The sequence below is a fragment of the Typha angustifolia genome, chromosome 15 (genome assembly GCF_048772165.1).
Source record: "Typha angustifolia cultivar Huaian chromosome 15, ASM4877216v1, whole genome shotgun sequence".
Classification (NCBI taxonomy): Eukaryota; Viridiplantae; Streptophyta; class Magnoliopsida; order Poales; family Typhaceae; genus Typha; species Typha angustifolia.
Window position 1 is genome coordinate 23,199,170 of NC_133253.1, and position 15,223 is coordinate 23,214,392.

At 42.1% G+C, this 15,223-nt stretch overlaps 4 protein-coding genes across 5 annotated transcripts; 3 read left to right on the plus strand and 1 right to left on the minus strand.

Moving 5' to 3' along the window:
• The first annotated feature begins 172 nt into the window (after nucleotides 1-172).
• On the plus strand, nucleotides 173-2,717 carry LOC140778980 (uncharacterized). 2 transcript variants are annotated; one of them, XM_073123906.1, is made up of 3 exons: nucleotides 173-578; nucleotides 759-1,022; nucleotides 1,854-2,717. In XM_073123906.1, exons 2-3 carry the CDS (start codon nucleotides 765-767, stop codon nucleotides 2,304-2,306), a joined length of 711 nt encoding a protein of 236 aa, XP_072980007.1. In that variant the 5' UTR covers nucleotides 173-578; nucleotides 759-764; the 3' UTR covers nucleotides 2,307-2,717. The 2 variants fall into 2 exon arrangements, with proteins under 2 accessions (XP_072980007.1, XP_072980006.1); XM_073123905.1 differs by having other exon boundaries at nucleotides 174-578; nucleotides 737-1,022.
• Nucleotides 2,718-5,381: 2,664 nt separating this feature from the next.
• LOC140777289 (uncharacterized) lies at nucleotides 5,382-8,491 on the plus strand. Its single transcript, XM_073121308.1, has 4 exons — nucleotides 5,382-6,221; nucleotides 7,139-7,422; nucleotides 7,534-7,761; nucleotides 7,841-8,491. Exons 1-4 carry the CDS (start codon nucleotides 5,831-5,833, stop codon nucleotides 8,321-8,323), a joined length of 1,386 nt encoding a protein of 461 aa, XP_072977409.1. The 5' UTR covers nucleotides 5,382-5,830; the 3' UTR covers nucleotides 8,324-8,491.
• A 389-nt stretch (nucleotides 8,492-8,880) lies between these two features.
• Nucleotides 8,881-9,571, plus strand: LOC140777290 (histone H3.2). The gene has a single exon (XM_073121309.1). It carries the CDS (start codon nucleotides 8,978-8,980, stop codon nucleotides 9,386-9,388), a length of 411 nt encoding a protein of 136 aa, XP_072977410.1. The 5' UTR covers nucleotides 8,881-8,977; the 3' UTR covers nucleotides 9,389-9,571.
• Nucleotides 9,572-9,746: 175 nt separating this feature from the next.
• LOC140777288 (IRK-interacting protein) lies at nucleotides 9,747-13,268 on the minus strand. The gene is made up of 2 exons (XM_073121307.1): nucleotides 12,886-13,268; nucleotides 9,747-11,586 (listed from the first exon to the last, which is right to left on the minus strand). Exons 1-2 carry the CDS (start codon nucleotides 13,105-13,107, stop codon nucleotides 10,066-10,068), a joined length of 1,743 nt encoding a protein of 580 aa, XP_072977408.1. The 5' UTR covers nucleotides 13,108-13,268; the 3' UTR covers nucleotides 9,747-10,065.
• Between the last annotated feature and the right edge of the window lie 1,955 nt (nucleotides 13,269-15,223).

Consider the following 15,223-nt stretch of genomic DNA (forward strand, 5'->3'; position numbering starts at 1 on the left):
AAGACAACTTAGTTACAATCAAGTTTAGTTGTTGGCATATTTACACTTGGATTTGTGTTAGAAATTTGAATATAACCTTCTTTCTATGCATATCTTCTTCCCCAAGATGAGAGAGAGAGAGGGGGGTGCCGAGGGAGTGGGGAGGGGGACGACTCCGCGGTAAGATGCCTCGCCGATCGGGTGCTCGGTCGGTGCTAACCACATGAAGGAAACGCAAGTAATCAGACGGCTGGGATTGGTTTAGTAGAACTAATGCTGTGACACCTAACCGTACGATATTCTAACCTGGCTATATATTGCACATCCAACCGTCCATTCTCTCGAACGAAATGCCTCGGACGATGTTTCATTGCGTTGTACCTGCGGCACACTACCTCAAACTCGAGCTCCATTATTTTTTTTATCCGCCCATTTCAGAAATTTGAAAGTTTGAAACCCTTTCCCCCGATCTCCCCTTCCTTTTTAAATACGACGATCCATTTCGATGCTATTGTCGATGTGGTCAGATCTGGCCTAAGAGGAAGACGAGAGAACACGAAGTAGGAGATTAGAAGAGCAAACATTTGAAGCTTTTTGCGGTAAGAAATGGTGTTCAAATGGGCCAAAACCCCCTTTTCTTGAATTTTCTCATGGATTTTTGCTTCTTATCTTGATCTTTATCAGATGGGGTTGTTCTTTTTTTTTTATACTTGTTTTGGATTTTACATGTGGTTTTATTCCTTTTGTATTGATTTAGTTATCCGATTTGGGTCTCGAAGGTGACGATGCCAGAGTTGAGGGATTGGGCAATTAATGGAGGAGGGCCAGCGGAGCTCTCCGGTGGCTTCTTTATCCGGAGGGTGTCGTCACCGCTGGCGGCGGTGACGGGTCAGAGGCGCGGTCGTATCGTATGGGTCACAGACAACAAGGAGAACGTGCCGCCGTCGTGGGGCGTCTCTGTCCGTCGTGCCCGGCCCAGGAAGAGCCCGCTTCCGGAATGGTATCCGCGCACTCCACTTCGGGACGTCACGGCGGTTGTTAACGTAAGGAAGAACTCACCCTTGTTTCTTGATAGGATTGGTTCCTTGGATCTTTATTCTTTTAGTGTTCTTGTTCAATCCCTTCATCTGTGGTAGTGTATCTACTAATTGATTCCACTTTTGATCGTCGTGATAGAGGGAATTCATCTTTCTGTTGCGTATATTGCAGTCTTTGTGTACTAGTGTATCCTTGTAAATATTTGTTCGATAGTCTTTTTACCAGCTTGAGATGGGCGATTGGATGTTAATTTAGAGATTGTGATTAAAAGTTCAAGCTCATATTTACTGGAAATTAGTGTGAGTTTCAATTGTTTTGAGATAATGAGAGTTTTAGTACAGGTCTATTCAGATTATGGGAGAGCAAATATCACTCTTGTTAGCACATCTACATGGTTGTTTTGCTCCTTTACGGATTCTTCTTTTGATCTTTGTCCGCTGTTGCTCTAAAATGTATCTGTTATCAGCCCAAAACAAATCCCTACTTGTAAATTTTTCATTTTGTCAGATAACTTTACTTCATTCCTCATGGAGATACTATTTTCTTATGTTCATTACTCACTGTCAATCAATTATATGTGTGTCGGTATCCAGAAAGTCCAGCATCTCTTTGTTCCCATGAACTTTCAATCAATCTAATTGCATCATAATCTTTTCTTTGTATTTGTTTCAAAATGCTAGAATTGGGTATAAGACTAATGAGGAGGTTTCCTGTTATGAAGCTAAAAACTTTGCACTGCCTTGTCATGTTTTCTTACACTCCTTTATATAGCTCTACATTCTATAATCCCACGTACTAGATTTTTAGATATGTTTTTATTTTCCCTATAAACTTAGGCTGTTGAGAGGAGAAGGAGCCGGTTAAGGGCAGTTGCAGCTCAGCAGAGGAGCCGCAACCCTGAAGTAACTTCTCCATCCGAACATGTCACAGCCACTTCACCAGAGGAATCGAATGTTTTAAGTCAGACTCCACCAATTCAAGACAACCAATCAATTGTTTCTGTTAACTCTTCAGGTCCAACTGTTGCAAACACTGCCGCTTCTCAAACTGAGCTGCTGCTTACCTGTAGCTCTCCTGATTTGGTTCCGTTTGCTGACCAATCACTGCAGACTGCATCTGTTTCTACCAATCCTTCCCCCACTGATCTGAACAAAACTGCCTTTGAGAGGAAGTTATCAAGCTCCATTGATGAGATAGAAAGGATTGTGATGGAAAATCTGAAGAGATCTCCAAAGGTAGCTCCTCCAAAGAAGGCAACTCAGAGGAGCACACTTCTGTCCATGCGATGAGTGAAACATTTCGTTTCGCTGCGTATCGGATTCATCATCTGATGATGGCTTGGTTATTTCCTTTTCCAACGTTCTTCTGAAAGTGTCAGTTAGCTGCCTTCTTTGATTCCTTTTACCCGAGTTTCTGCTGAGGCATAGGGTTCTTTGAGTCTGTTCTCATCTTTGTATCCTTAGGGCCATTCCAATGTTGCTACGGAAGAGGACCTAGCCTAATTGCTTCTTTATTCTTTTGTTATGGGTTCTTCTGCATTTGTAGTAGGTTTGGTTACTGTCTCAACCTCTGTAAATTTAGGGCCATTCCAGGTGCTGCATGAGAAGGCCCTGCCATCGTATAAAACAGTAATATACTTGAAAGTGTATCTCTCTCTCTCCCTATTTTTTATGTGCAATCTTCTCATCATTCAATCACAATATCATAATTTCTAGATGTCAGTTAGACTTTCTATGAACAGGCTGAAGAACAACTGAACAAGCGCACTCCAACAATATAATAGCTATTATGCTTGTCAAAGCTAGCATTTAGTTTATCCACTTCCAGTAATACGGTGACAAGTTTTTCTTCTTATCCTCATCATTTTGGAAGGTAGAATTTCTTTTGTTTCTTCTGTCATCTATTTATGTGAATTTGTATGCCAGGATTATACAGAAAAACAACATTCTTAGCATTAATTAGCTCATACATTAATAAAACCTTCATTTTAACAATTGAATGACAGACCGACATGTATCTAAGTCCATTTGCATGTCCATTTGTAATACAAATCCAGCACTAAGTAAGCTAAAGAAATTAAAGCTATCTGGACAAAACCTATCGACGGTAAAATCTTGGGTAACGAAGATCAAGTTATAATTCCTTGTTAAGTAGTCTTTTCTTTTCACCATCAGAATAAGTTCACCGGAGGATACCAGATGCCCGCACGGCGTCGTGGTACTGCATATCCGGCCACGTGAAATGGCTGGTGATCGCCGGCGGCGGCAAAGGTCCAGTGTTGAAGACAAAACAATAGAATTTATTCCTCCCGTCGATCATGTAGAATTTTTCGTCGTGGAAGACGACGTCGCAGAAAGGGTAGCTTTAGGAAGGGATAACATCGAGGAATTTCCAATCCCTCTCGCCGCCTTGAGCGTAGTGTAAGAACTGTTTTGTTTGTACCGTCGGCTCTATTATATTTAGAGTTTTTTGAGTCCATGAACTGGTTGCCAACTGCTCCTTATAATAATCATATTGGGATCAAAATATTACTATCATCTGCAGTAATCCTTCAGACAATGGCCAAAAATCAAATGACTTATTTTAAAACAAAAGTAATGCTCCACAAGATTGAAACCCTCGGGTGGATCTATAAATGTTTGAACTTAGTACTATATGAGAATTATAGAGAAGTATTATGTGAACTAACTAAGCAATTGAAGTGCTACTCGTCAAATAGTATTCTTTATCCTTGAAGGTTATCCTAACCCTTAGTGTGTTTTATAGTACTTGCGAAGTGAAGTTAACTCGAATTTGCAGCTCAAAAAGTTAATGTCATGTGGTCCGTGATAGTAGGCTACGAAGTATGAGGCGGGGTAGTGTAAGGTGAATTTTCACATCTGACGAATGCCAGGGTTAGTGAAGTAAGAGAGGTTGACTTTGACTCAAATAACGGGGGGTTAGGAAGGGAGACACGACGATTGCCTTGCTGAGAGCCAATGCCTAGCGTTTCGGGGATTAAATAAAGACTAAGAGGAGCAAACAGAGCGGAAGCGAAGCCTGATCGCGTGTCGTCGGCATCTTCTAGGTGATTTCTATCATGAGGTCATAGTTGAAATCAGACCACGGGCCATTGGAAGTGGATCTTCTTCTTCATGGATTGCTGGCACTGTTATACGTAGACAAATTAATCATATAATAAAAGTTAATCCTATTCAAATAGTACACCATCTTAACAGGTTATCCTACGCTAATCCGATTAGGAATAAGAGATGGGATAAGCATCCGTGAGAAAGATGAATATTTAATAATATAGGTTGCATATCCAAGAACGTTTCTATTATTATTATTATTATTATTCTCTTTTCCAATCTATGGATCTAACAGACGATCTCGCTAATTTTCTTTTCTCAGTCTCCGCGATGATGGAATACGAATGTGATGATGCGCCATTCGTCCAACGATCGAGACGGCATGCTCTTTGTTTTCCCTTCGTTATTCTTTAATTCGCTCTCGTTATCAAGCTAACGAAGACTTTTTAGAACGCGCCAGCGAGTAGGAACCCGGCATGTCAGCTTTTCTTGCAAAACTAAGAAACGCTGATGAAATGTATCATTTTTCTACTGTCCACTAAGTTTTCTTTTTTTCGCCGCAATTTAAAACGCTAAAGCATTGACCAGCTGAAGAATTAGACGTTCTCACTTCTCAGATAAGAGCCAAGCCGCCTTAATTAACATGCAAGTGGGTACTATGCCACGTCACATCAAAGGTTAAATTGATCACTCTAACTGATTGATCCGTAAATACCTCTTGTCTATTAAAAAGATTCATCATTCGCCGATTAGAGCACTGTTATTGTTCCAACATACGTCACTCGCCGTCTCATCATATTATATTTCGGAGAACAAATATTAAAATAATAATCCTTTTTTATTTTTCTTTCTTTTTTGGGGGGGTTTGTAAAAGGTGATTTTTATACGACGATAAACATGGGATCCGCATAGAAATATCTGTGCGGATGGATTTAATTTAGCCGTCTGGTGGACGCCAATTTGAACTTAATCGTCCACTTTCCGCGCCTCATATTCTAGAAAGTAGAAACTGACCTCTCACTTGCCTTCATAGATAAAAGATTCTTTTGGGAAGTCCACCAACCAAACGGTCAGGATTCGCGAATCAGGCCTTTTAAATTCTCCGAAACCGTGTTTCGATTCCGAATACTTCGCCAACCCTTTCCGAGGTGGGGTCCCCTAATCCAGCCCAGCAGTCATCGGTCCAGATGCACCAAATTGGAACGCGAGACCGACGATTCCTTTATTGGAAGGATGCCTGTTTCCACGACAACGACCTCTTAAAATTCTTTCTTAATCCCCGCGCAATTTTTGCGAAATTTATTAATACCTCTCCTCTCCCTCTTCCTCCTCCTCGGTCAAGAATCTAAGCGCTAGGCCGCTTAGAATCTCCATTAATTAGGGTCGTGGGGGATTAGGGTTTAGGGATCACCTCCTCCTCTTCCTCCTCGGTTGTCGTGGAGGAATCGCACTAGATCCTCATCCAGGTTCGGCCCGGCCTCCATCCCAACGAGGTTCCACGTGGACGACCTCGTCGCGATCCGCTAAACGTGGGGAGAGGAAAGGTTTTAATCTAATTGGGGGATTAAGAATGGCGTAAAGGTCATACCTCTGCCCTCCGCCGTCGGATTTGGAGATTCCGCCACTGCCTCAGTAGAATCCTCCACTCCAATGGCGGGATTCTACTAAAATTGCGCGACGTGTGTGTGTGTGTGTGAGAGAGAGAGAGAGAGAGAGAAAGGAGGGTGAGGGAGTAGTCCGAAATGGAGCGATCACAGCCGTCGGATGGCACACCGGTGGTGGCGATCGAGTGCGTCGCGGGGAGCTCGAAGGCGGAGGAATGGGGAGGAGATATGCTTCAAACGGGGGACGTGGTGGAGGAGATAAAGATACGAGGGTCACCGGCTGTGAGGTCACCGTTTAAGGGCGGGAAGGGTGGGGTCATGAAGCTTCTCCACGCAGCGTTCAAGCGTGGGGACACGTCGATCGAGGTGAGGGTGCGCAGGGGACCGAGCGAGTACGTGGAGCTCGAGGCTTGCGTCGTGCCGAACGAGTCGGCCGGGAAGCGGCAGTATGTGGTGCGATCCATCCACGACCCGAACTACGCCGTCGGATTCGTAGATCGCATGGAGAGCGAGTGCATCGCGTTACAAGGTAAGCTGAAGCTGAGTTATTGTTTTAAATTCTCAATATTAATTGTCTGCTACTAACGAATTATGTTAGTAAAACCGGTCTTTCCACTCTTATGGTTTATGATACATAAGCCAGTAGTTTAGGATTTTAGGTTATTTTGCTCTTATGAATAATTTAAGACTTACTGATAACATTTTGATGGGTGATTGGATTCATATTTGTATGACGTTAATTGGACAAGTGCTGACATCTATTAAGATGCTATTGTACCTCTTGTAATCTTGTTTAATTAACCCGAGAATCTTGATGGTTCGAGGTTAATTATGCCTTGAGCTAAGGCCTGTGAATCCATATTGTTCTGGATTACGGGATCAGCAGTTATATGATTCTGTTTGATAGTATTCTATCATCTCTGCTCAGCAAGATACTAGACATCATAAGTTGGTCATATTTTGAAGTTAAATGACGATTCCATTAGAAGATGAACCTCTGTGACCAGTAAGGAGAATATTAATCAGGGGACTGTAGAGTTTCTTGCAAATCGAGTTACACTAGAAAGCATTTTAATATCATAATGAAAGACGATTTGTTGGACAGACCATTTTATCAAGAGTCTTTCTTAAGCAGCATAATTGTCGCATTTCAAGACTCGTGCTCGGAACCTTGTTAGCTAATCTTATCATGAAAAAGAAAAAGATAGGAATTAGGAAACAACACTTCCTCATTACCTGTTTGTCATTTGAGTCAGAACAAATGGTTAACTTCAAGTTGATGGATTGGGGTGGAATATCATCCTTCTAATTCTGATATTGTTTTTGCCATCCATTAGTCAGCTAATTTGCCGAGAATTGAACAGAGGAGTGGAAGTTGCAGAATACCTATTAGAGTTTTTTTTTTTCTGAACCCTGCTCTGATATAAAATAAACATTCTTGTTAAGGCTCAAGGAACTCGAGAGTAGCATGTGCACTGAGCAAGGCCCAGCTCCAGGATGGATACGTCGCATACCCGTGGGAGAAGAAGATGAGGGAATCACTGTCCATACCAAACTCAAGTAGCTTCCTCTCCATGCTTATCCTTCCCAAGGCACTGGATGCTGCTGCTTCTCGCTACAACACTATGGAAGACACCTTAGCTCGGGCAAGCGCATGGCTCCATTCCTCTCAGTCCTCTGGGGTCCCCATTGAGTTCATGAATTTACAGACTGAGGCTCTTCTTACTAAGGTACATGAGAGAAAGAGCTGCAATAATTACTAATTTAATATCAGAATTGTCGAGCTACAAATTCTACAACGAAGTCTGGATGCTCATACATGTTATGATTTTCTTGTGAAGATATCAGGAGAGACAGCCTCTTCGACTGTGAATTCGGGATCACTATCCGACCTTTCAAACCTTGGAAATGCTAGCCTTTACGGCTTTGAGGACTACCATGGTCTGGACATTGGAGTGGTGAAGGCAGTTCGGCTTTGGTACACACCTGCTGCTGGAGAAATGCTAGTGGAAATTAGGCTTCAAGAGGGCGACAGTAGGCTTGGATTTGCCATTAGCCGCACTGAAGAGGTTCTTTTTCCTTAGCAACGTACATCGCTTAGAATTCTATTTATGAACATATCTTCTGATGGCCTGTATATGGTTGCAGGGTTTTATCTACATTTTATCGGTGATAGAAGACGATAAAGATAATGAGCTCCCTTCGACCCGGTCAGGGCTTAGAGATCTGTACAAAGAAGCAAAAGAAGCATCTAAGCTCCTGGTGATCTCAAGGGTGTCGAACGAGAAAGTCCTCCCCTGGATGGTGTCGTCCTCAGGAGCCATCCGGTGCTTCGACACCATCTCACTTAGCCAGAAGCTATCGCTGCATCGCTATGCGCTGCGACCAATCCTGCTGCATGTCCTCATGTGGGAGAAGCCAGTAGATCTGATCGAAACAACGAGGCGCCCTTCTATACCGAGCTGCGCGACAACGCGTCCATCATTACCTCCGCCACAACCAATGGTGATGGCTGAACTGCCTCCTACCTTAGTACTGGATGATGAATCTCAGGGTAAGATAGAGAGGGATACTGCTGGGGATGTGTCCTTCAGATTCTATGATTTCTCCCCACAGAACAACTGGGTGTGAACATCATATAACAATTGTTTTCCATGTACATAGGTGTGGTCTTAATCTACGAGTCATTGCGTTGTATTCTGGAGGAACTGTTATTGATCGGCCTAAATCATCATTCATTATAGTAAAGTAAATTTTGTTGTCGTACATTTCCAAATAAATATATATGTCATTTTCATCCATGGTAGTATGTAACACAAGCTGTTATAGATTCTTAACAAGGTGACGGTTTAATAGAGACTACAATGCAATTGCGAGGAAATGAGTTTTGTTAATCTATGAGAAAGGATTCACTTTGGATGGAGTCTAAACTCCATACTAGCTTAGGCTTAATGCTTGAACGGCCCAGCCCAAGATGTCCGATTTGGAGGCCAGAGAAATCAAACTCACGCGCTCCTCGGCACGTGTCTCATTAATTGTATTCATATATGCCACCGTGGCTATCCGTGTGCTTCATTGTGATAAATCATAGACGTTGTTTACTTCTGATCGGACGGCCACCGGTCCGTTTTGTGAAACCAAATTTCCTCCCGCTCTCTTTCCCGCTTCTCTTTTCTCCTACAAATGCTCCCCAATCTCATCGTCTTCTCCATCACAATCTCAGGCTCGCCCTTAGTAGCTATAGAAACCCAACCCAAGCTTCTCCATCACAATCTCATCTCGTCGATGGCTCGCACGAAGCAAACGGCCCGTAAGTCGACCGGCGGGAAGGCTCCCAGGAAGCAGCTGGCGACGAAGGCAGCTCGGAAGTCGGCGCCCGCGACGGGCGGCGTGAAGAAGCCTCACCGATTCCGTCCCGGTACGGTAGCCCTGCGTGAGATCCGGAAGTACCAGAAGAGCACGGAGCTTTTGATCCGGAAGCTTCCATTCCAGCGTTTGGTGCGTGAGATCGCCCAGGACTTCAAGACGGATCTCCGATTCCAGAGCTCGGCGGTGGCGGCTCTGCAGGAGGCGGCGGAGGCGTACTTGGTGGGGCTCTTTGAGGACACCAATCTCTGCGCCATCCACGCCAAGCGCGTCACCATCATGCCCAAAGACATCCAACTCGCTCGCCGCATCCGTGGGGAGCGCGCTTGATACTTCTTACCGTTAACGAATCGCGCTTGATGCTTATCGTTAACAAATCGTAGCAGGCTATCGTTTGATCCGTGTTCTCTTGTTTTGTTACAGGTTAATGTATTGCTACAAATCTAGTATTAGGAGCACTGTGGATGTAAATCTGATTTATGATCAACTAATTTGATGCCTTTCTTGATGAAACTGAATTGGAGATTGGTGGTCGTCGCGTGATTGCTAAAGCCAATAAATCGAGGCTCATTGAGATTGGAGTGGAGAAAAAGGAGAGTTTGGAGGTTATTTCGTGAATATTAACATCGAATTCAGTTCGGACTCCATTTTAAAATAATAGTGCTTGGTAAAAGATTCAGCATACAGTACGATAACACTTTAGAAATGCCTGGAAATTATTACAACATAATTAAACTGAAGTGATTATATTATCTCCAGTTAAAAATCACTCCAACTGGTTCAAAAGAGATACACGCAAAGTAGTCAGTGGGGGGTAAAAAAAGAAACACGTACTCTTGCTCTATCTGCAAGCATACAGAAGAACAGTCCAGATATCAACCGTTCCTCACAACTATAATTCCGACCGGAAAAAAAAAAATTAAAAAAAGTACAATCATTGGTTCAGCTTTGGTAGCTGTAAAACGCCTAAAAATGTTGGTGTAAAGAAAGTTAATGGATGTAAATAGTTATGCTACAGAGCGGTACCTGCAGAGAACCTTGCATCTCAGCACCCTATCTTGGACGTAGAATCCTGGCATTACCATAATCTTGACTCGAGCTGGGGCATGTGTTCTGTTCCTCTCTAAGAGGATGTCTTCCATATAGGTAGGATCAAAGTCTCTGTTCTCCTCGACCCGCAAGATTGCCAAAGGTGGGTTGAAGGAAAAAGCTAGCAAATGGAGCAGCCAAATGCATTTGCCAGCGACAAAGAAGCATTGGAGGAGCTGCTCTGGCCAGGGCCGAGACCAATTCAGAGTGGAGACAATGCAACTCATCTTTTGATCACAAAACCTACTGAAGTCTTCGCTGTAATATTTCGTGCCCTTCCGCAAGACCTCGTTCCAGCTTAGGTTCCGTAGTGCAACAAAAGATGAAAAATTCTCTTGGCGATCTTCCTTAGGGTCTAGAAATTTTGGTGAGCCGTTCTTCTGAAACGCGCAGTTCTCAAAGTCCTGGTAGAGAGATTGGTTTATAAGAGCTTCCAAATGATACATTACACCCTTTGAGTACTTATTGTTTAGTGTCATTTGATGTGGCTGGAGAACCAAATTTAGCTTCTCCATCAGTTCGCCATCAGTTTCTTCAATCTGGAAAATAAGTGCCTTGCAAAACTGTTTGACAGAGAGCCTAGCTTCTGATACTATTTGCAAGAAGCCTTCCACCATGACTTCATGGCTGACGGGCATTGGATTGTCTCTGCTTACGGATTTTGTTCTCTTTGACAGATTAGGCCTATCCAGAACCTGGGTATTCTTTGTGTGTACTGCTTGTTTGAGAGCCTTCTTCAGTTCTTCACAGTATGACTCTAGACTCATTAGCTTATCAGTCAGTTGTCCCAGTGAAGATTTCATTTCTGCAACTTCAGTAAGTGCAGCATCCCTATTCTCGTTAGCCTCAATCAACTCTTTTTTGAGCGATTCAAGTGAAAACACTCCAAACTCTTTCAGAAGCTGGGACATGTCTTCAGATTCTATTGTGTTTGGTGACATCTCCGATTTTGGTTTCTTTTTCGATTTAGGAAACAACCACGAAAGAATTTGCCCTTTGTGCTTTGTATGTGACTGTGCTGGTGGCTGATTTTTGGGCAGTGGCACTTTGTTGCCGACATTCTTGAGGCTCTTGAAATCACTTTCTGCCTCCCTACTGATTGTTGCTGGCTTGCATGTGTTGCACGTTGTGACCGCTTTAAATTCTCCCGAATTGGTCCTTCTACTAGAAGACTTGAGGATACTATCAGATGAGGGTGCAGTTTGCAAAAGGAATTGGTGGTTCATGCATGAACTTCTAGTAGACAAATGGTCATTTGCAGAGCAAATATGTGCCTCACTATTTGAGGAAGAAAACTTATTCATATTTTTATAATCAAAGATAGCTGCTTCATCTTCTCGACCTTCTCCTTCCAAACCAACAGCACTCCAAATTTCTGACAAGCTCCGGTTCTCTGGATGAATATAGTTAATTCCAGGTAAGGGTTGTTCTTCATAACTCTGTCAACATCAAACAAACAAGAAAAACTATTTTTAGAAGATAATAACAGTATACATCTCCAATCAACAAGGATTTGTTAATCCCTAGTTTATATATGCTTGAAACTCTCCACCTCAACTTTATTCCATAAAAATTCCTACCCATTGGTATTCAACAATATGTCCAGTGCAAGTTACATGGAAGAACTAAATCCAGCAACATCGGACAAATGAAAATTGGGACATATATGTAGGAAAGCACTGATGGTTGGCATAATCAGAAACCTCTAGTTCATATATTTCCAACACTTTTGTGATTGAAGTCGGAGAGCAAGGATTAAATGGACTAGGTGAAAAATGCACACAATGTTTGGCATAAAGATAACTGTTTATAAACTTACAACACTTATGCAGCTTGTTAAAGCACTCTTGTTTAACATTGGTATTGGGTTAATAATCATCTCAATCAAGGTAATCTTTAGTAGATAAAATAAAGAAGAAAGTCATTTACAAATCCATGCCTGTAGGAGTAGGTTAGCTGAAGTAGAGGAAGGAAAAAAAGAACCTTTTCTTCTAATTAAATGCTTAATTTCAGTACACAGTATGCCATGGAAGAAATAGAGTAAGATACTCTAAAAAGAGAGCACAAGATAAAGATGTTTTCGTACAGAAGAGAAGGACAAGGAAAGTAAATAAATTGTCTATTGTCGCATGTAAGATCTTTTCCCATAATAATACTTAAGAATGCTGTCCCCATTTAGATTTCTTTCGTGATGTCTTACAACTACAGTAGATCCACTAAGTTCATCAGGAAGAAGAGCCCCTATGCTGTGCCTAAAACGACACCGTAGGTAAAACATAGAGGTTCCGACAAACCTAGGGGGATTAAATAATTTTGTCATCATATACCAAACCAAGCCATATTAAAATGGTGCATGAGTGAATGAAGAAGAAGAAGAAGAAGAAGAAGAAGAAGAAGAAGAAGTAAAAGAAAAGAACTAAAGAAACTAAAATACATCACCTTTAAAAGGATAAGAGGGAAAGTAGGTAAAACTCTCCTGAGGCTCCAATGACAAATTCCATTAACCAAGAACTTTGCAGAAAGGATAAGAGGGTAGCTTTAACAGTCCAAGAAGAGCAAAAGAACAATAAGCCTAGAAGATAATGGTACGATAGACCAAGAAATCAAGTAAGCTACCATCAAAACCCCACCAAGCATCCACCTTTTATGACAGAGGTCAAATCGTCTGACCCCAAAACCAAAAACCCACATATCCATCATAAGGAAAAGAACCCAACCAAGAGCAACAAGAGCCTCACCGGCGTGAAGACGGGGTAATCCTCTCCGGAGAACTGGTGGGAAACCCTGGATAGAGAAGGGGAAGCAGTCGGCGGAAGCCTCAGGACAGCGGGGCTACCGGTCGTCCCTTGGAGGAGCGCCGCGTGGATGGCTCTAAGCTCCATGGCCTTGGCCATGGCGGCCTGGATGTCTTGCCTTTGGATTCCCTGACCCTGCGACGGTGGAGCAGTGGAAGAAGCCATGGCGCAAAGAAGGATTCGACTTCTGAGGCGATGGTGGTGTGGTCATATCCAGAGGAATTCCTTCTGGAGAGAGAGAGGAATTCCCTGTAGATAGAGAGAGAGAGAGAGAGAGAGAGAGAGAGAGAGAGAGAGAGAGAGAGAGAGAGAGAGAGAGAGAGAGAGAGAGAGAGAAGGTCTTGGGATTCTGGAAATCTAAGTATGTGAAGTAAAAATGGTGGGTGGAATGGTTTATATATATCTCTGAGTAACGAGCCAACTGCCTTTTCAGAGAAGCAGTTTGTCTGCATATCAGAATGCAGGAATTTGGTTCATCAGTTCACTCAGCAGCATTTTATTGGATGCATGCAACACCAACCGTAACAAAAATTCATGCAACTAGTCCTGCAGATGATCAGCTTCATCCTAGCAGCGCTGTGTGAAAAGAATGACAAGGGCCTGGCCATTATCTACTATTAACAATGGATGACACACCCACACTGTAATTAAAGCAACTAATAATGCTCTGTTCTTTGCTCTCTTCATAAGATAATGCACTCTGTTTCATAAAGTTTATTAACCATCTCCTACATTAGAAATGATGGTTAGTAAAAAGGAGCGATCATAATTGACACCTTTAGATTAGACAAATCTGAGCATTACGTTAAAAACTCAGCATCACATGCGAAGAAGAGCTATGGGACAAAGCAATGGTAGAGTAGGTTAAACTTTTTAGCTTTTGGAGATGAGGAGTGTGTATTAGATTATCAATGATATTAGTACCTTGGTTTGGACAATAACATCACCAGAGAAGAGCTTGGTCCTTTCTATTTATTTTATGCAATTGGCAAGATGGATTTAAGTGCTGAAAAGGATGGAAACAAGCTATATGCCATAAGACTCAAAGTTGTGTGTGTGTGTGTCTTTGATTCTTTTCCAGCTAGATCTCATGAATTCTTATTGTACTAGTGGTAGGATAGCCTTTTCTTTTTTCTCTCTTATCCAAGAAATGAAGCTTGAAAGAAACAAAAAGGCAACAGATATTGAACACTTGGGAGCTGTGTGCACACAAATAAGAGACAATATACCACCTATAAGATCCAGATCACATGAATGAAGCTATAGTCCTGATGCCTGGCTGCACTCATCTTTTTTAAATCGATGAACTTGGATGCTACCATGCATTTCTCTTTTGATATTATAATTTAAAGCAAAAGATATAATTTTTTTGTTTTGTACTTCTCTTATTGGGAAACTTGAATCTTACTCTGCCATTAACTTAATTTGGCGTATACACTATAAGCCAATGAGCCATTCTTGAAGGCCATTTGTTTCTATTAGAAGCTGAGGACTTCACAAGGGCATCGATAAGAGAAGAGCAAGAACTTAGCAGGCTCTTTCCTTTCAAAACCAGACAAAAAGGAGGGAACTTTGAAGTCTTCGATTGATTTGGCACAGTTGAGTTAATTGAATGGGTGGTGGTAAGTAAAGCCTGCAAGTCTACTCATCATTCATCATGCAATGAAGCCTTTCTGATGAACCCACGTGGCAGCTGGCAGAAAGAAATTAAAAAAAGAAGAAGAATAACGATAAAATCTAATTTTGCGTTAAATGTAACAAGGGTGGCATGCATGAATATTTGGTATAGAAATTACTTCAAACTGTTTAATATTTAATTCCACCTGCATCACTTGCTCTTGCTTTGGTTTTATTCTCAGCCAACAACTAGGCCTGCATATTGATCATTACTGCTTCCAGCTTACCAGCTTATAGCCATATCATCATATTTACACTCCTAACTGCCAGCCCACGATCACAGGTCTGCTGAAAAAGCTTGTCTTTTGCTCAATGGTCATAATCATAGTTCTCCTAATCATCTTGCAGTCTTTCTAATGGATGTCAAATTGATGACTATATCTCATTATCTCCTACTAGGGAGATGCTAAACAGACTAATCTTGACATTGATAAGCTGGAAGAGCTTGTTATTATGAAGGTTGTAAGCCTTGAACATTGGCATATGCCATGAAATTTCTCTGTCTGTCCTTGTCACACACTACCCACTTTCCACTTTTTTTTCTATGGTACTCAAAGCAAGTGGCCCAGCCATTGATGGTGATCTGGGCCAATAGAAATACTGC